Genomic DNA, 21,419 nt, shown 5'->3' with positions numbered 1-21,419 from the left:
ATACCTTGTTTATTTTTCAGATTCAAAATATTGTATAAAAAGTCGCCAAAATGGAACTTTACAATACAACAGCAAAAAATAAAAATGCTTTATTTTAATGTTATTTCTTAAATGTAATTACAATATATTACCATTATTTTAATGAAACTTATAAATGTTACAATGTTTTAAAAAATAGTTGAAAAATTCTCAGATCTCGGAATTAAAAACTTTCTATAGAAACTGATCTTAAAATCGTTAATAAGTCGCCAAATTTAGAGCAATTTAATAAAAGAATTCACATCCCCAAAAGCGAAAAGTTGTTTAAGAGCTCTTAACAAGAAAAAATGAAATAATTTCGAATGCTTTATGTTTCATACTTGCTCAGAAACTCTATCCCACCCTTTATATTAGAAATAGGAACAAATTATAACCCATGAACGCATTCACCTATTTAAAAGATAACAATATTTGTCAGAGAATTGCCAAAAATATTCCTCCAAAATGCTAATTCACACTCAAAATGGCTGTCGTAAAAACAGACAGAAATTTCAGATGATTAAAAATTAAGGACCTTCTGTCGGTTTTGGCCGGAATTAAGGACTTTTAAGGACCAAAAATCGATTCCAAAAAACTTAAGGACTTTTAAGGACTCTTAAGGACCGTACGAACCCTGAGTATTTGGGGACAAAGCTGTTATCTGAACAAAATGCTCGGTATACTATTTAAAACCTACATATTATTAAAATAAAGCATTAAACTAACCTGTAAAAGTCCTAGGCTTGAATTCTTTATAAGGTTAGAAAGACATCCACTTAAAGTAATAGTAAGTAGCAAATTTGTGGATTTCCTAACCATGTCCTGAATTTCAGTTTGGCTGAAAGTTAATGAATTAATAAATGGAAAGTTGAAAATTCAAAATTTAAAGCAAGCAGTAAAAACAAATTACAACAAATGTAGAAAAATGAAAAAACATCATTGCATGTAAGAAATACTTTTATATTATTCAGCATACATTCAACAAGTTACAGTACAAGTAATTTTTGATTAATAAAAGTAATTTTAAGTTACGTGATTTTAAATTCTACATTGAGATGAGAAACATCCCAATGCAGAATTTAAAATTACGCAAAAAAGCAGTCTTATTTTGGCATAGGTTTTGAACAAAAACTCTATAGATTTCAAGGGCACACTTTCAGGATTTTTGAAGACGATAGGCATGTGTCTGATCACTCTCAAATCAATAAGAATTTTATTCCTAACCTATGCCAATATATGGTTGCTTTTTACCTAAATTTTAAATCTTCAGCATGTCATAGCTAATAAAATCTGAAAAATTAATTTTTTATAAAGCTTAAATTTCTTGTACAAGAAATTGGAAAATGCTAAAATACTAATAATTATAATGCATAATTTTTATGAAATAATCATGATATGATTAAAACTTATTTAACACAGCTATCAATTAAAATATATTCCTTGAACAAACAACATTGTTTTAAATTTCAAAAAATTGCAACACAGTCTTATAATTTGAATAAACTGGTATATTATTATGAATAGACAGTGCTTGAATTATTACTTTAATATTAACATACTTATAAAATCCAACAGAAAAATATGCAAATTCAACAATAAATTCTAAATATTAAAAAAAAAAAAAAATTAACAGGAAATTATTGGAATTAGTAACATTTCACTAGTAATACTAAATACCCTCAATTATTGGCAAGAAATTAATTTATTATTCAAAATACAACAACTATAAAACGCAAATGCTTTGCTAATAACCAGGCTCTTATCCCAGTCTCCCCCCCCCCTTTTTTTTTAGTTAGATGCTAAGCACACTTGAAAAAATTTAAAAATAATTTAAAAATTAAAATTTAAAAATAACACATTATGCTAGAAAATGGTGAATGATGCACGTTCTCATTAATTTCACAATATCAGTCATTTAAATGAATTAATTTGCTTTCCATTCTCTGAATGTTAATAGGAATAATTTACCTCAATTCCTTTTGCTTTTAACCCCATTCTTATTTAAGTTATAATTCAGTTATTCATTCTCTTATCAGTTGCTAAAATTATAAATTTAAATAAATAACAGTGTAATTTTTTAATTAAATTATAAAATATTCATATAGTATTACTTTCTTCCATTAAAGTTCACAATTACTGAAAAGCTGAAACAATTTTTTCTTAATAGAACAATATTCCAAAATGAAAAAAAAAGGGGGGGGAGGGCAAGGTTTCATGACTTTTCTGAGGATAATGTATTAATGCATTTAGTATATGACAAGTACACCACACTGGTGGCTAGCAAAATTCTTAAAGTTTGTCCCACCTTTCTTCAGTACTGTACACGAGCTGAGTTGCCATAAACCTGTATTTATCACTCCATTGGATCAGAAATAGGACTGATATTGATCAGAAATTCTGGATGTGGTTCTTATAGTCTAGAAATGATACTGCATAAGTTTCTCAGAGAATTATACAGGAGATCCCATTTTTAGCCTCTTCTTTTCTTTCAACTATTCCAAATTTCAAGAAAAGACCACCACCACCAACAACAATCAAACAGTTACAGTTTGCTGTGCATGGGAATAAAATGGGCTTTATAGATGCTAAGAGGATTAACAACAACTAATAAAAAACACATACTGAACATCAATAATATTTTTTAAAGGTTTTTCTTTTATCCTCCTTATATTATAATAATAATGACAAAATTAGTTTCTTGGATTGCAGTTGGCAAAGAAAAGTTATTCTAATTGCAAATCAAAATACGTATACAGGTTTTTTTAAACTTGCCATGCATTTTGAATTAATCAATACAAACAGGAATGTTTTGCTTTGTTCAAAAGTTATGTTTGTTAATAATTTAAACCAAACATGCATAAAATAGAAGTGATAATAACAAATTACTCTTTTTTTATAGCATATTATTTTTAACCAAACGTACACATTTAAATTTTTATTAACTACAAAGAATACCTTGAAACTTGTATTAAAGTCATTCTTACTAAAATGCACAGAAAACTGCACTTTTTTTTTTTTTTTTTTTTTTTTTTTTTTTGTGAATGCGATTTATATCCAAGTTTAATAGAGAGTACAAAGTTCAAAAATAAATTTAAAAAAAATTAAAACATATTATTTGATTTAAATAAATGAACTAAATACAATGATTTTTAGGGAATGCATGAAGTCTATGCTAGTTTGAATTTTATTACTCAGACAGAACTTTCAATTAAAAAAAATGCTTTAATTTTGGTACTTTTCCGTTTGGCCAGCGCAAGCGATAAAGTCGCCAAAAATGGTACAACCGATGCCAAACTGAATATCCTCGCTGATAATTTTTCATGTCACTTTTTCAAAACAAGTCACTGCTATCTCTTATCAGATTGACCGTTTCTTTCAATACTGGCATACAGTTACATATAATTTTTTAAATTATAATATTGAAATAATTCTTGCATTTAAACTCGAATTCCACACTAAAATTTAACTTGAAATTAATGTAGATAATTACTGAGAGAATCAGATTTTTGCAGCATAGTTTACGTGAGATGAGATCATTTGGGATTACTTGATATGAACCATGGTCATCTTTTTACAAATATGTCAAAAATGGATGAAATTTTGCACAGGACAGAGGAAGAATCTGTCATTCTTTCAAGCAAAAGGCGTTTTGCCTAACATTACTATTTGTGATAATAATTATGAAATGAAATTATATTTTGGAGATGAAATTCAATGGTGCTGCAACCTTTCAACTTGACACAGTAAAAGAAGTATACGGAAAGGCACATGGTTTGAATCATCGAGATTGAGTTTCTTGAAGTGTGTAATGTTTATTTATGGTTGGAGTGAAGAATTAACTTCAGTTAAATGGTGTAAAAGCAGTTGGAAATCAGTCACAGAACAGTTGTAGATTGGAATAACTACATGCGATAGATTTGTGTGGATTCTTTACTTAAATGTCAACAACGCAAAATAGGAGGACCTGGTATGATCGTTGAAGTGGATGAAAATATGTTCACATAGCGCAAAAACAACGCGGAACAGATTTTACCACAACAGTGGATCTTTGGTGGAGTTTGTCGTGAAAAAAACGAATATTTCCTTGTGAAGGTGCCAAACTTATCCATGACTATCATATTAGAGGCAATTAAGGAAAATATCGAAAAAGAAACTACTATATATTCCGATTTGCGGAAATCATATTGCACCGAAAAACTGGAAGATGAAAGTCGCACATTTCAATGTGAACCATAAATACAATTTTGTAGATCCGGAAACTGGAACGTACACGCAAAAAATAGAAAGACTATGGGGTAGCACCAAATGGCGAAACAAGAAACACAGAGGAACGGCACATCATCATCTGGAAAGTTACCTCGCCGAATTTATATGGCAAAAGGAAACAAAAGACCCATTTGAAAAAATTTTAAAAGATATTAAAATATTCTGCCTCCAAAATAAAAAATTCTTAGAACTAACATTTGTTAACATTTTTTATGTGTATACTGTGTGTTGTTGCCAATAAAGTCTGCTTGGCGAAATTTGCGATGGAGAAACGGAAATAACAAGGTTTGCACCAGCGAAACAGAAAAGTACCTAAATTTTTATAACATATTAAATAGTTTTATAATGCTTTTATAGGCAGTTAAAAATATTCACCTTTGATTCAAGCCCTGTGAAAATTTCAAACAAGCATTAATGAATTCTTTTACTTGATCGTAAACTTCAGGAACAAATTGTGAAAAAGGAAATTTCTTTGGGAAAGGTGCCTAAAATTATAAGTATTCTGTACAAAATGTTTTGAAATAAATACATAAAATGAACAAATATACAATTAATTCAAGGCTAAAGAATGCAAAAAATGAACTGTTAGAAACAGAAAACAAATTCTGAAATATGAATGCAAGATCTTTTTTGTTAGCAGTTTGCATAAGTGCAGGTAAGACAATTTTAAAAAAAGACTTTAAATGAGGTGAAAGGTGGCATTATGTATTAATTACGAACTATAACTGAAATATAGTTTCTTCATAAATAACTATTCTTAAGCTCATACTTCTAAGCTGCTATTTTAGAGTATGAAGTGACTCAAATAAAATGGATATTATTTTAACTTATGGTTTGTTGATGCCAATAAATGAAGTTCAGATTCCCCGAATAATACGGCAGAAGTAACAAGACATAAAAGTCCAGATATGACTATGAAACAAGAGGGTACAGAGCTGAATGGGCATTAGCTGAATCTCTGAAAGCAAAAATAAATGTTGGCTGCAATTTTAAATCGCAATAAAGTTCACTGTCTTCTATAGATACAAAGACATCATGCATAAAAAATTCATGACCAGCAGACATGGTGTCACAATTCATTTTACATGGGTGTTCTGAAATATCTCTCTCACAGAATAAGTCAACTGAGGTTAAAATATTCAGAAGTTAGCAATTGTTTTTCTCAGTAAACTAGCTTGAGGATTGTCATTGTTCGTCACACGACATCACACCTTACTTATTTTGCTAGACTTGGCATCATGTGACTATTTTCTGTTTCCTCATATCAAAGGATCACTTAATGAGTTCTATTTTAATGATGCGTCTGCATCTTAAGATACCGTGTTATGAGATTTGAATAGTAAACTGGGGGAATATGGTAATTATAATAGCCATGATGTTTCTAGTTTGAGTAAAAGGCCACATCCAGTATAGTAGCTAAAATGGTTTTCATACCAATTTAGCAACTATACTGGATGACAGGTAACTATCACACTTATGGTCCCTGAAAGCTAGTTAACTTACAGCCAATCCAGATGATTACTCCCTGCATTTTTCTTTCCTTTATGAAGTATACATATCCTTGTAGAGATAACTTTAGTTGCAATGAGACTATATGCAGACTAAAAGTACAAAAGCATCTCCTAAAAGATAACTGCATCCAGCAATGACCCTTTGTAATCATGTAAAGTAGCATAGAATATAATAAGCATGAAGGTTTCACAAGCTATAAAATTCAATAAATAAACCAAAATTGTTAATTTACTGCAGTTAATTATAATTTTTATCCAGCACCGATTTAATTTTCAACTCACCATACAGTGGACAATTTCATTCACAAGTAAAATTCCAGTCTGTTGGAATGAAATATTCCTTTGATACAAAGTAGGAATACTCTTCTGAATTTCATGAATTTACTAAACAAACAATTAACCAAGCACAATATATAAAAATATTTATTATTCCACAATTCTCATGTTTGTGATAATTGTCATACCAGCATTAAGTCTTCATCATGATATGGAAACCTACTGATGATTGCATCATATTGTTCTTGGTTTTCGACTTCAATAGGATGGTAATTATCAGAGTCAAAAATTTTTCTGAATATTTTATTCCACTTCCTCATAAGTATTTCATTGTACTGGTCCCGGATTTCTGATAATAAATCAAATAGCTGAGAAACTGGATAACCATATGTCTGCAAGTAAAGAAGAAAAAGTAATGAACTGAAAAAATATCAATGAATTTTATATTTTTAAATAAATACTTAAATTTGAAGTTAACACTGAAATTGCAAGAATCGAAAACTTAAAGCCAACTTCTTTTCTAACCTTTATCATGAAAGATTTCAGTTCAAAACCATACATACAATTTTGCTTTGAAAAAGCTAAAGTAACTGAAGATTCATACTCGATGACACATAATTATGAGCATAAGTTGTGTAAATATGTACTTAATATAGACAACATTACAGAAACAACTTAAAAGATATTGAAATAAATTTCATTTTTGAATTTATTTGTGATAATTCAAAGTTGTGAAGTAAATTAATTTGTGCAAGACAATTAAAAACATAAAATATTGATCAGTAATTTATTTACTTTCATTATCTATCATTTCCAAATGAAGATCTATTTTACAGCTGACTTATTTAACTATAATGTTTGCCTACATAAATGAATAAATTAATTAATAAAAATCAAATAATATATATATTAAAACAGGAAAGCTTCAGAATATATATATTAAAACAGGAAAGCTTCAGATTACAATCTTACACCTTGAAGGTTTTATCATTTAAGTTTTAAAAAGTTTTATATATTTTATAAATAAAAAATATAAAAATCATACTGATTAAAAGTTATATGTCACCTCTTTAAAATTCTTTTTCACGTAAAACTGTTCACATTTCCTCACAGAGACCTGTCCTTCATTTAAATATATTAGAATTTTGATTATATGAACTTTTTCAAGTCAAACTAAATGCTAAAATGTAGAATTTAAAATGAGTTTTAACTTCTTTTCTAGTAAATCAAACTTCTGATTGACTGAATTTTTCCTCCCTTTCTTCAGTTTCAGCTTAATCAAAGTTTAAATGTGTATCTTTCTTACAATTTAACAATTTTGGAATTCTCCAATTTATGTTGCATTAAGCAAAAGAAAATTTTAATAATTCAATATTTTTGTGAAAAATAAACGTATATTAATATCTCAGTTATTATAACCTTTTATTTGCATACAAATTAGAGTTTTCAATATTTATATGAATAGCAGGCTTTCGAATTAAACAAGTTTTATAAAATTAATTAGCACTTTTATAAGAACATTTAAAGCAATACTATCTTGAAGCTTTGCAAAAAAAAAAAAAAAAAAAAAAAAAAGTAATTTCAAGTTTAGAACATTCAATTAGATACTCCCCCCCCCCAAAAAAAAAAGAAGAATCACAGTTGACAAAAAAACACTATTTTTCTTTATTTTTATTTATTTATTTAGGAGATTCACATACGACTTTATCCACTGATTTAAAAACTGCACTTTCTACACACTTCAAATTTTAAAATTTCAATATATAAGATTCTCCTACACAATGAATTGATCGCGACACGAAAACACAAATATATTTACATTACTAAAACTACAAAACATGATAAAAATATAATGAAAGTTCAATTACAAATATAACAAAACTATTATGACAAAGGACGTGGTATCATTATTTCTTATTATATTTGCATAATAATGATAATAATAATAATAATAAAACATTTAAAGTTTGATATAGGTCAATATTTGTTAAAACTCATTTGCCAATTAACAAGTTCTTCAAATTTTAACATGCTGCATATGTGTTTTTAACATTTTGCACATATTTGATTCTTTGCACAGAACTCATTCATGACAGGTAATATTTGCATCTTTTGCAAAGCATTTACACTCATGAATTAATTAATACAATCTTTTAGTCACTCATGAATTAATTAATGCAACCATACTACATGGTTTTCAAGCTATGAACAGGGTTCGTACACATTTCCTTACATGAAAATTAAGGACTTTTAAGGACCATCTAAGAAAAAATTAAGGACCTATCAGAAAACAAAAAAAATGAATAGAATAAAGCTATTATCCATACAACCGACTTCATGCTTGTACTTTCACTTTAAGAAACTAACAGAAGTGTGTATTATGCACTATTATTAAATTCAATTTAATACTTACCATAAAACAATTTTGAAAATTAAACTAACTCCCTACAAGTTATAAGTAGATAACATTAAATTAGGAACATAATTTCTTGAAAAACATGTATTTTACACTAATAACAGTCACTATTTTAGAGATTTACATGATTATTATTTAACTTATTTGATATTTATTTAAACACAAGTCAACTACTATTATAATAACAATGTAAGAATATTTTGCATATTAAAATAACTGATTTGTAAACATACAATTTATTTCCTTGGTTTTTTGAAAGATAATAGAATAATAAACTGTACAATAAAAGATACAAAACATTTGTGCTTTTTTTAAATCTGAAATCTTTTCAGCTATTTTAACATCTAATTTATTTATGTCTATTTCCTTTTCTTTAACTATTCTTCTAAGTTCATTTGCTTTGATAAACAAATCAACGTTCCTGCTGGTCTCAGCTTCATCTGCTAAAGCATCTACTTCTTCATTAATATCCCTTCGAAGAAATTTTTTCTTCTGCTTCATATAATCAATTTCTTCCTAAATAATATTTCTTTTCCTCTTTGAATTTTCAGATTTAGTTAAAGATTTTTGTTCTTCTAAATAACAAACTCCACTTCTTGCAGAAGCTGCTGCTGATCTCATTTCTTTATAATTTCGATATTAAGAACACCTCCAGAAAATTTTATGTAATCAAATACTGTGCTTTGAAAAATGAATGATGAGTCACTTAAATTTTCAATTTCAATTGCTTTATTTACAGAGAAGCCCCTTTCCACAGAAGCCTTTTCATGTGACAAGATAAGAATACTTGTCACAGTGAATACTTGAATAGTGAAAATATACATTTTTTACTATATATATAATTTATTTCCTAAACAATATTGATTAACTGATTTTATTATCTCCTAAGTTTAATTAAAGTAGAATTATTTTAAAAGAGTGAATCCATACTGATAAGTTATATTTTGAAAAATATATTGTTACGAATTTGGTATTTAAAAAGCTAATGTTAGTTCAATTAGAAATTAAATGGTTTTATTTCTCGCGCAGTGCAGCGCGTGACGAATATTAAAAGAAAGCTAAGCCGGAAAATTGAAAATACAAGAGCGCGTGCATTAAATAAATAAATATCTCTTTTTATTTCGAGAAAGTACTGGAAAATTCTAGCGCGTGATTTTAAAATCTTATAAAAGGAGGAAAACATCTCAGTTTGTAGTAGTTGCTTAGTTTGTTGTTGTTTAGAAAACTACTGTTGTTGATTGTAGCGAATTCGCGGATTAGCGTTCTTTAGCTGTTTTGAATTACGTTCTATTGACATTTGAGTAGTTAAAAGAAAACTACTGTGAGATATTGTAATACTGCATGATAATTTGAGAAAATTTAAGCATTTTTGTTGTGATAATAATAAATTTTTGTTCATTTTTCATCGGACTTGTGCATTCATTTCATAACGAACCCGTACGCACGCAACAATTTTTGGTGTCAGAAGTGGGATTTGAATGCCAATAACAAGAGCGATGGAAGAACAATTGAGACAGCTCATTAGTGCTTTTGCTGCATTCCAAGAAAAGATGGAAGCTGGCCAAGCATCATTTAAGGAAGAAATGAAATTGGGCCAGGAATCCGTTAAGGAAGAAATGAAATTGGGCCAGGAATCCGTTAAGGACGAAATGAAAGCCGTTCAAGCTGGTCAAGAAGAAATGAAAAGAGAAATTACTTGCATAATAGAAAATAAATTTGAAGCTATGGAAGGCAGAATTGACGCAGTTGAAAATAAAGTTGGACATATTGAAGAAAGAGTTTCTTCGGTGAAAGAAGAAATAGAAGAAAGAGTTTCTTCTGTAAAAGAACAAATTGATGAGAGAGTTTCTGCAGTTGCCAAAGAAATGGATACTTTAAAGAAATTCGTAGCGTCGGCAGGGAGCAGGAGTGATGATTTTAAATTCTTACCAATGCCTGCTCGTCCACCTCTGAAGCTATCCACATATGATGGGAAGACCTCCTGGCAGGTGTATAAGACACAATTTTCTATCGTGGCGGATGCGAATGGATGGGATTCCCAAGCTAAGGCCTGTCATCTCGCCGCTTCTCTAAGAGCCGACGCAGCAGATATCCTTCAGACTCTTCCCGAAAACAAAAGGTTAGATTTCGAAGCTCTGTCCGGCGCCTTGGAGTTGCGCTTTGGGGAGAAGTGTTTAAAAGACTACAGCAGGCTCCAATTAAAATCTCGTCAACAGAAGCCTACCGAAACACTTCAGGAGCTCGCCGCGGATGTTGAAAGGCTGTCCCATCTCGCCTTTTCGGAATGCCCGACAGAAACAAGGGAAATCCTGTCCTTGCAATACTTTATCGATGGCATCCGAGATACTGAAATACAGAAAGCTCTACGAATGGCGGATGTAAAAGATTTAAAAAGTGCTCTAGTGTACGCCATGAAATTTGAGGCAGGCCAGCAAGCCACTCGTCGAGACCGCCACCCAGTCAGAGCTGCTCAAGTCCAGGAGCCAGGGGATCAAGTCACCGCTCGACTTGACGATTTAACTAGACAACTGAACGCCTTGAGACGGAATATTGGTGAGAAGAAACCGACCGTTAAGTGCTGGAACTGCGGTGCTGAAGGACACATACGACGAAACTGCAAAACACCCCAGGGTACTGATGTTAAGACCGCTTCTAACAAGCAGCAGGGAAACTAATTAGTGGCCATGTTGCGGGGCGGAGGTTGCCAGATAATGAAAAGCCCCCGTTTAAAGCGCTTCAGATTTCTGCAGTGAGAGGCGGCAGTAATGGACTTTTCATAATAGGACATATTAATGGAGTTCCGTGCAATATGACTATAGATACAGGAGCCAACGTCACCATCATCCGAAAAGATTTGGCTCAACAACTAGGAAACAAACTTATCTGGACGCCGCCCTGCGTTACCCTCCAGACTGTGTCCGGTGAGAAGATCGACATCGACGGAAAAGTAAATGTTAACATCACATGGAAGTGCCGCTTACCATCACACGGCATATGTAGCAGAGATCACTGATTCTTGCATACTCGGATTGGACTTTCTAAGGAAATACAATTTTTCCTTGGATTTTAAAAATAACGAATTGCATTCTACATCTGAGGACATAGCGTTATTTCTCGTTAATGATGAAGAAGTTAAATCTGTCCATAAAATCATAGCACAAGACTATATTACAATACCGGCAAGAACAGAAATTTTACTTCCTGGATCCATAGCCGAAAATAGAAATTTCCGCTACGGCATCATAGAATATCCCAATAACTGTAATATCCCAAAAGGAGTATTAGTAGCCTCAACACTCGTCGACCTATCCAGAACGGTTATCCCGGTGAGAGTCGCCAATGTAACTGAAAAGTCGAGAGTTATTAAGAAAGGTGAAGTGGTTGCAACATGTACTCCAGTAACCAGCGTTGAAAAAAAGAGTAACATCCCAGAATCCGTGTGCTCAGAGAGCATTACATCGGAGTTATTGCAGAATGCACAATTAAACGATAAAGAGAAAAATGCTGCCGATCGCGTCATTAAAGATCTTCAAGTTGTTTTCTCCCGCTCGTCTTCTGACGTGGGTCGAACTAGTTTGACACAACATAGAATAGATACTGGCGATCATCCCCCGATCAAGCAACATCCAAGACGTCTACCGTTTGCTAAACAGGAAGAGGTGCGAACACTGTTAAAAGATATGGAAGAAGGCGATGTCATCGAGCCTTCAGCGAGTCCATGGGCATCTCCAATCGTTCTCGTCAGAAAGAAAGACGGCTCAACAAGATTTTGTGTTGACTATCGCAGGTTGAATGAGGTTACGAAGAAAGACAGTTACCCTCTTCCTAGAATTGATGACATTCTAGACACTCTTTCTGGAAGCAAGTGGTTCTCAACACTTGATTTAAAGAGTGGGTATTGGCAGGTAGAAATCCATCCTGATGACCAAGAAAAGACGGCATTTACTACGGGACAAGGACTTTGGCAGTTCAAAGTGATGCCGTTTGGACTGTGTAATGCGCCGGCAACATTCGAACGTCTTATGGAGACTGTTTTGAAAGGCCTTTCTTACGAAGCCTGTCTGATATACCTGGACGATATCATCATCGTCGGAAAGAGTTTTGAAGAGCATCTAGAAAATCTTAGAAAGGTGCTTCAGAAACTGAAAGAGGCCAATCTGAAGCTGACTCCCGCTAAATGCAAATTGTTTCGAAAGGAAGTGACTTACCTGGGACATGTCATCTCTGCAGAAGGTGTACGCACGGATCCTGAAAAGGTATCAGCGGTTAAATCCTGGACGCGTCCCGAAAATGTCCATCAGCTGAGAAGCTTCCTAGGGCTTTGCACCTACTATAGGAGATTCGTGAAGAACTTTTCTTCCATCGCAAGACCACTTCACAAGCTGACAGAGAGCAACCAAAGATTCTTGTCGACAAAGGAATGCGAGGATGCATTTAACAACTTAAAGGAAGCTTTAACATCTGCTCCAATCCTGACGTATCCTCAGCTCGACAGACCATTTATTCTCGACACCGACGCGAGCAACGAAAGTGTCGGTGCTGTTTTGTCCCAAGAAATAGACGGCCAAGAACGTGTAGTAGCTTACTGGAGCAAGTGCCTGTCTAAACCGGAGAGGAATTACTGTGTCACAAGGAAAGAGTTGCTCGCCATAGTCAAAGCTGTAGAACATTTCCATCATTATCTATACGGGAGAAAATTCCTCCTCCGCACGGACCATGCCTCATTGGCGTGGCTTTTAAATTTCAAAAATCCTGAGGGTCAAATAGCCAGGTGGATACAGAGACTCCAAGAATATGACATCACTATCCGTCATCGTAAGGGATCATCACACGGAAACGCCGACGCCCTGTCTAGAAGACCTTGCCAAGAAAACTGCCGATATTGTTCCAGGGTGGAAGCGAAATATGAACTGCTGACTCCGGTCGCAAGACAAATTACAACATCAACATCGGCTGCTCGAGACCCGTGGAGTGATGATGAAGTCAGGAAAGACCAGCTGGAAGACCGCGACATTAAACCCATACTTGATTTAATAGAGTCATCAAACAGAAAACCTACATGGCAGGACATTTCTATCTGTAGTCCTACAACAAAACAATACTGGGCACTCTGGGATTCACTTCACATTCGAAACGGCGTCTTATACCGGAAATTCGAGTCGGATGATGGGAAGACGTTCCGATGGCAACTGATACTTCCGAGATCCCGGATTCCTGATGTCCTCAAAGAACTACATAACAGCCCTACAGGAGGTCACTTTGGAATTATGAAGACCTTACAGAGAGTTCGTGAGCGCTTTTACTGGAATAATGCAAAGAATGACGTGCAAAAGTGGTGCCGATCTTGCGATGCCTGTGCAGGTCGGAAAGGACCGAGGAAATGCAGCCGAGGCAGACTGCAACGTTACAACGTAGGTGCGCCTTTTGAACATATCGCCTTTGACATCCTGGGACCTCTGCCACGAACTGCTGATGGCAACAAATACATACTCGTTGTCATTGATTACTTCACCAAGTGGCCTGAAGCTTATCCTATTCCTGATCAAGAGGCAGTCACAGTAGCTGAGGTAATGATACAGCACTGGATTTCCAGGTTCGGAGTGCCTCTTCAGTTACATTCCGATCAGGGAAGGAATTTTGCCTCGGCAGTAATCAAAGAACTATGCAAACTACTTGGCATTGACAAAACTCAAACGACGCCATTGCATCCCCAGTCGGACGGCATGGTAGAGAGGTTCAATCGAACCATCCTTAATAACCTCTCATTAGTGGTTTCCAGAAACCAACAGGACTGGGACAAGAAATTACCACTCTTTTTACTGGCTTACCGCAGTGCTGTCCACGAGACTACCGGCTATTCTCCATCACAGATGCTCTTCGGTCTTGACCTTCGTCTGCCTTGTGATCTATTGTTTGGCCGCCCTCCAGATGCTCCTTCATCGTCTGAGGAATATATTCAAGATCTCCAGGCCCGGTTTGAAGTGATGCACAATTTTGCACGAGAGCGAGTCAACTTGGCGACGGAGAAGATGAAGACCCGATACGACACAAGAGCTACTGAACATCAATTCCACGAAGGAGACAAGGTGTTGTTGTGGAATCCGACTCGACGGAAAGGACTTTGTCCGAAATTACAGTCACCTTGGAATGGGCCGTACACAGTCCTAAACAGGCTGAATGACGTCGTGGTTCGGATTCGTAAGTCTTCGAACTCTAAACCTAAAGTCGTTCATTACGACAGGTTAGCTCATTACTATGGCCATAGTACATAATGTAACTAAGTGTAAATAGTATAAGACCATGGTCCATTTTGTTTTTAAATGTGTATTTGATTTGTATTTGATAGCATTTGATTTGTTTTATGTATTGCATTTATTGTTCATGTTGTTTATTATTGTAATGTAATGCTTATTAATGCATTTATGCCACAGTTGTAAGTTTTGCTTCCTGTCCAGGGATTGTACTGCCCGGGACGTGCAGTCCTTGGGAAGGGGGCAGTGTTACGAATTTGGTATTTAAAAAGCTAATGTTAGTTCAATTATAAATTAAATGGTTTTATTTCTCGCGCAGTGCAGCGCGTGACGAATATTAAAAGAAAGCTAAGCCGGAAAATTGAAAATACAAGAGCGCGTGCATTAAATAAATAAATATCTCTTTTTATTTCGAGAAAGTACTGGAAAATTCTAGCGCGTGATTTTAAAATCTTATAAAAGGAGGAAAACATCTCAGTTTGTAGTAGTTGCTTAGTTTGTTGTTGTTTAGAAAACTACTGTTGTTGATTGTAGCGAATTCGCGGATTAGCGTTCTTTAGCTGTTTTGAATTACGTTCTATTGACATTTGAGTAATTAAAAGAAAACTACTGTGAGATATTGTAATACTGCATGATAATTTGAGAAAATTTAAGCATTTTTGTTGTGATAATAATAAATTTTTGTTCATTTTTCATCGGACTTGTGCATTCATTTCATAACGAACCCGTACGCACGCAACAATATATATATAGTACAAAGTCCAAGATCCGGACATCCAATATCTGGAATGATCTAAAATCCGGACCTCAAAGCCACCACCAACCAATTTTTTAGGGCTTTTTTGGAGGGAAGGGGTATGCTTTACGCATGCGCATTAGATTTTTTTCATCATAAAAAAACATGCCGGAAATACCAATTCTTAATCTCAGTTTGGCGCTAAATAAAATATCTCATTATTGAAGAAATAATTATTTTAGCATAAATTTGGGTGATTAGTAACTTGACTCCATAGCTGCGTATCTGCTTGGCATAATCTCAAACCGAAACATTTGTTAGTTTTACACCAACTAATATTTTATATCCTTGATGCCGAAATCGCGAATCATTATTTATTGTATTTTGCTTTCATCACCGCATGTTTATCAACGGATGACAACTTGAGTGATATATAAAATATTTTTATCAACGGATGACAACTTGAGTGATGAATCATGCAGCGACGCCAAATAACAGAGTATTATCCGATTACAGATTTAAGTTTAATGCGCTAAAATGTTGACAAGGGGAGATTTAGCAGAAATTTCTTTCCTTATGCTAAAAATAGATTTTGTTAATGATACTCATAGGATAAACGATTATATTTAGTGCTATTTGAATTAAGAATAACTGATTTGTTATTTACATAAAGCCAGAACCAGCGCCAGAGCTCGCATGGCCACACCAGGCGGCAGAATTTAGCGAAGTTAAACAGAAGTTTTTCATTGCGATGACAATGCCCAATCATCAATCAATTAACGGAGGGCGAAATCTGTAGTATGGTTCTAAATCCAGAAAATACAGCTACCGATAGTGAAGAAAGTAACAGAGAGGTTACTCAATGAGAAAAAATTTTGATTGACAAGTTATTCGGAATTCTTGACACAGCAATTACAGGACTTGAACAATGGAACTTAATAACTGAACAAGAAATTATATGTCTATAGTATTAGTCTAAAGTATTAGCAGAGAAAACAAATCAAACAACTCACATTGAGAGAAATGTTTAATAAAGTAAACATATAAATATTAAGCTCTTTTCTTTTGTAAATTTTGACACCCTTTAAATCATAAATGCTTCATTATTTCATAAATCACGATTTCATATTTTCAATTTTATAATTTCTACGTGCCATCTTAGTAGATTTAAAATGATCTAATATCTGGAAAAATCTCAAATCTGGGATCGCCGAAGTCCCGACGAGTCCAGGCCTCGGACTTTATACTGTATAAATATATAATACGGAATGTATATTTTCAGTTAAACTTCTACCCAATAACTTTAGTAATTCATGAAAGTTAATTTTGTGTCTAGTTAATTCAGGAAAATTAGTTTCAATTACAGTCAAAAGTCGTTAATCCGGACTCGTCAGGACTTCGGCGATTCCGGATTATCGATTTTTCCGGATTATAAATCATCAGTTTAAATCTCGTAAGATGGCATGCAGAAATTCTAAAATTAAAAATATGAAACCGTAATTTATGAAATAAAGAACAATTATGATCTAAAGGGTATCAAAATTTGCAAAAAGAAAAAGCTTAATATTTATTTGTTTACTTTATTAAACATTTCTTTCAATGTAAGTTGTTTAAGTTTTGCTTCGTTTCATGTGATAATACTTTCTCTTTAATTCTATTAAACAGACATAATTTCTTGTTCAGTTACAAAGTTCCGCCGTTCAAGTCCTACAATTGCTGTGTCAAGAACACCGACTAATTTGTCAATCGAAATTTTTTTGTTTTCAATAACCTCTGTCACTTTTCTTCGCTATCGGAAGCGAATTATAATGACGAGGAACTTGTTTTAAATCATATCAAAGACGGAGCATATCGAGATGAAATACTACATTTGGTAAGGAATTATAAGCCAAATAAAATAAAAACATCTGCGCTGAAGATAAGGATAGTGCTGACAAATCAACTTCCAATTCATTAGGCGCCCGCCGCCGAGCAGCGTGAAATTGATAAACAGATTTCGGATTTCAAAACATACTTTCGCTTTAGATCCTTTACATATTAACAAATATATATCGGAAATTCTATTTGATACAATCAAAAGTTTAAGCTTACTTTTATAAAATTGCTCTTACAGTCTGCAAAAAATAATAAGCCGGATGCAATTCGAAAATTAAGGAACAACGCAATCATCAACATTAACTGAAATAGATAATTAGATAATTTTAGCTTATACGTCCATTATACATAAAATGCGCACGCGAAAACGTATTCTGCACTTGCGCACACTCATATGCGCAGTCGTAAAAGGTCTTACGCGCACGCGTGAACGCCTCTGCGCATGTGCAGAAAGTTTTTAGTTTTGATGTCCGGATTATAGATCATTCCGAATTATGGGTGTCCGAATTAACGACTTTTGACTATAGTTGTTTTCAGCTTTAAAAATATTAAAAATTTTTTAATTAGTTAGTTATGTTCAACTAATAATTGTATCGCCATTAGCAAAAATTATGCATTACTATCAACAACATAGGTTTAAACCAAATACTTAATTGTCCATTGAAGCTTCAAAACGTATTTCAGAACTTCACTTTTTCTCGGCTAGCATTACCGAATTTGCCCTTGGCAACCTAAAATCGAAATGGAGACAACAGATTTCCCGCGAAATCGATAACAGACCCTCTGCAGAAATAAACTCATAATCCCGATATCCCATACATATATATAGTATGTGCAAAAGAGAATAAACTCCGTAGAAGGTGATAAAAAATTAATTTATGGCTTAATTGAAACAAACACAGAATTTAAGCTAAGCAAAACCGTGTAAAAACAAATTGAAATGATAAAACGAAACTTAATTTTCATGTGAATTTTCAGCGCTGACTCTCCCATTCTAAAAATTTCAATTTGTTTCAAAGACCACATTTAAGGATTGCCATCCATCAATATCCAGTCTTTGTAGTCAGCTTGATGAAGCCACAGTTTATTGAAAACGCACTTTCCAGGCATCTCGTTCCTATTGGCGTCGGAAGGGTTGTGGCCTTCCAGGTTGGAATTGCTTTAATTTTGCCAAATATTTTCAGAATCCCCCCCTTTTTTTTTTCTCGAGCACCTTCATCATCACTTTCACCTCTTGAAGAACTTCCGGCTTCACGCTTTCGTCACAATCTGCCTAAATTTATGGATAACACCTGTTTCGAAAGCTTGAGTGAATAGCCAATCAGACACTGATACTTTCGTTCGAGTAGTTATTTTTTTTTTTTTTTTTTTTTTTTTTTTTTTTTTTTTTTTTTTTTTATCGTTTGGAACGCAAATCCGCCAACAGATTGGTTAAGAGCCGTGTAATTTTAATTCCATATTCACGAGAAATCGTAATTCACACTTAGAATGCCAATCATTAGAAATGATAAGAAATGTCAAATGAGCAAAATTAAGGACCGTTTATTCATTTTGGCCAAAATTAAGGACTTTTAAGGACCAAAAATCATTTTTGAAAAAATTAAGGACTTTTAAGGACCATACGAATCCTCTATGAATTTGTCACTTATTTATACAAACGGCATCTATTTTATCAGTCTGTTTTATCAATTATTTGCATTAGTTATTTGGCATTATAGAAAGAAGAAAAAGATAAACACATATTACTATTAATTATCACTGCATATTCTTTATTTTAGATGCAGATACTTTAATTTTTTTTAATTATTTGAATCATACAAAGTTAAAAAATTTCAATGGAGCTAACAATTTTTATTACATACGAGTCAAATAATTTGAAAATTCTACTTCAAGCTTTAAATATTTTTTTATGATCTTATGCTTACCTTAAGTGTATAACTAAAAAGCAGTATTAACCACTTTAGTTCCAACATAAGAGCCGTATCTGTAGAGCAATCCTAAGAGGGAGAAAAATCAAATAAATCAGCTATATTTTTTTACTTGAATTCTAATTCTTTCAGTTCTTTGAAGAATATTTTTTAAAATATTCTATTTGTCTAGACATGGAAAAAACACCACTTGTAAAAAAATAAAATTATTATATAAATTTCTAAGATACACATTTTGCAAATGTTTTACTTAACAGATCTAAAAAATCAATTTATATTTATTCCATTCATTTTCAAATATTTTTCAAATTCCCAAAATCTCCTTTCAAGTTCTTTGAACTTAGTTTAATTTTTTAATAAAAATCAGTCACTTTAATTTAAGATTCAGCCCAGCTTAAAATCCTACAAACTGAAAATATAATAAATTAATCTAAAAAATTTGTTTTTACTTACAGATGGTGTTCTTAAGGAAGCCACTATTTTTGACAAAGCATTTGACCATACTTCATCTAAATAAACTCTGTTGACAAGACCATTCCCAGTATTTAACACATGATCTTCAACAACAAAGAAACTAAAATAATAATAAGTTTGATAAATAAAAGACAATGATGTTCTGAGTACTTTTCATTAGATGACACTTCAATAATTCAAGAAAAATATTTTTTTTTATCGTACTTACCCAACAATGCCACTGAAGTAATTTCTGTAACCATCTATAGTTTCACTCTAAACATGGAAAAACATAAACATGTTAAACGCAGTTATCTATATTTAAAAAAAATTACATGCAAATACACAATCAACTCAAATATTTCAGAATTTCATTTAGCCATTTTTTTTTTTTTAGAATTTTTTATATTTCTTATAACATTCTGAAAATTAAAAGTATTACATATTGAGAACACTCAACAAAAAGTGTCCTTTACATGCACTTAACCATATGAAAAATGTTTGACTTTGCGGTATGAATTTTAACCATACTGCATAGTCTATTCCACAATGTTAGGCATAGTCTATTCCACAATATACAAAGCTATTATATGAAAAACTTAGAGCAATTTCTTCCAGTCACTGATACATATGCAATTACAGTTGTGGAAGCACATATCTGCCCAGTGAAATACACTGATCATCAAAAAGCACTTGGCTGTAAATCAGCTAACTGTATTACACTGTACCATATTTACAGTTGAGCATTTATGATGGAAATGTGTGTAACAGCACAAACAAGTTTTTATCAGGAAATGCTGATAGGATAAGAAAGAAAACAGATAATATATGAAATTACCCTTAAAAATCAGCATAAACCTCAACCAGAAACTTCACAAAACTATTTTCCTATAATATCATCACTTACATGTGTACAAAATTTATTTTTGAAATCACATTAATATTAAAAATTTGCATTATTAAATGCATGCTTTAAATAATGCTGCATTGTAATTCAGTAAGAAATGAATACAACTGACTTCTTGATTTATTAATTTAGTACAAAATTAATTACTGCCAAAGTACAAAATTTTGCACTTTGGCAGCTGAGAATGATAGTTTTGTAAAACCATCAAAACTAGTCCTGTGAAAATTTGTTTGTTGTTTGTCTTCTAAATTAATAAATCAAGAAGTCAGTTGTATGCATTTCTATCTTCTAGACATTACTGAATTACACTGCAGCATTATTTAAAGCATGCATTTAATAATGCAAATTTTTAATATTAATGTGATTTCAAAAATAAATTTTGTGCACATGTAAGTGATGATATTATAGGAAAATAGTTTTGTGAAGTTTCTGGTTGAGGTTTATGCTGATTTTTAAGGGTAATTTCATATATTATCTGTTTTCTTTCTTATCCTATCAGCATTTCCTGATAAAAACTTGTTTGTGCTGTTACACACATTTCCATCATAAATGCTCAACTGTAAATATGGTACAGTGTAATACAGTTAGCTGATTTACAGCCAAGTGCTTTTTGATACCAAGTACAAAATTTTGCACTTTGGCAGCTGAGAATGATGGTTTGGTAAAGCCATCAAAACTAGTCCTGTCAAAATTTACATATATATAACTGATTTTTGCTGTTTGACTTCTAAATTAATACTTGTTTGGAGTGTTATTTTATCTTAGTTCTTGATTTATGTTAT

The 21,419-nt window shown here is 32.7% G+C and overlaps 1 protein-coding gene across 5 annotated transcripts in view; it reads right to left on the bottom strand.

The window, feature by feature from the left end:
• Positions 1 to 21,419, bottom strand: part of Sec15 (exocyst complex component Sec15) — a 151,912-nt gene that overhangs the window by 55,745 nt on the left and 74,748 nt on the right. For all 5 annotated transcript variants that reach the window (XR_015042585.1, XM_035354487.2, XM_035354489.2 and 2 more), the window contains exons 7-12: positions 19,960 to 20,006; positions 19,731 to 19,851; positions 19,275 to 19,346; positions 6,260 to 6,463; positions 4,660 to 4,769; positions 745 to 856 (exon numbers count right to left, since the gene is read on the bottom strand). Coding sequence is in view for 4 of the 5 variants with exons in the window: in XM_035354487.2 (XP_035210378.2) it covers positions 745 to 856; positions 4,660 to 4,769; positions 6,260 to 6,463; positions 19,275 to 19,346; positions 19,731 to 19,851; positions 19,960 to 20,006 (666 nt within the window). In the remaining variant the exon portion in view is untranslated. The remainder of the gene's footprint in view (positions 1 to 744; positions 857 to 4,659; positions 4,770 to 6,259; positions 6,464 to 19,274; positions 19,347 to 19,730; positions 19,852 to 19,959; positions 20,007 to 21,419) is intronic.

The sequence above is a fragment of the Stegodyphus dumicola genome, chromosome 8, assembly GCF_044657685.1.
Source record: "Stegodyphus dumicola isolate Sdum_Otavi_A_Nest chromosome 8, ASM4465768v1".
Classification (NCBI taxonomy): domain Eukaryota; kingdom Metazoa; phylum Arthropoda; class Arachnida; order Araneae; family Eresidae; genus Stegodyphus; species Stegodyphus dumicola.
This window is presented reverse-complemented; position numbering and strand designations above follow the sequence as displayed.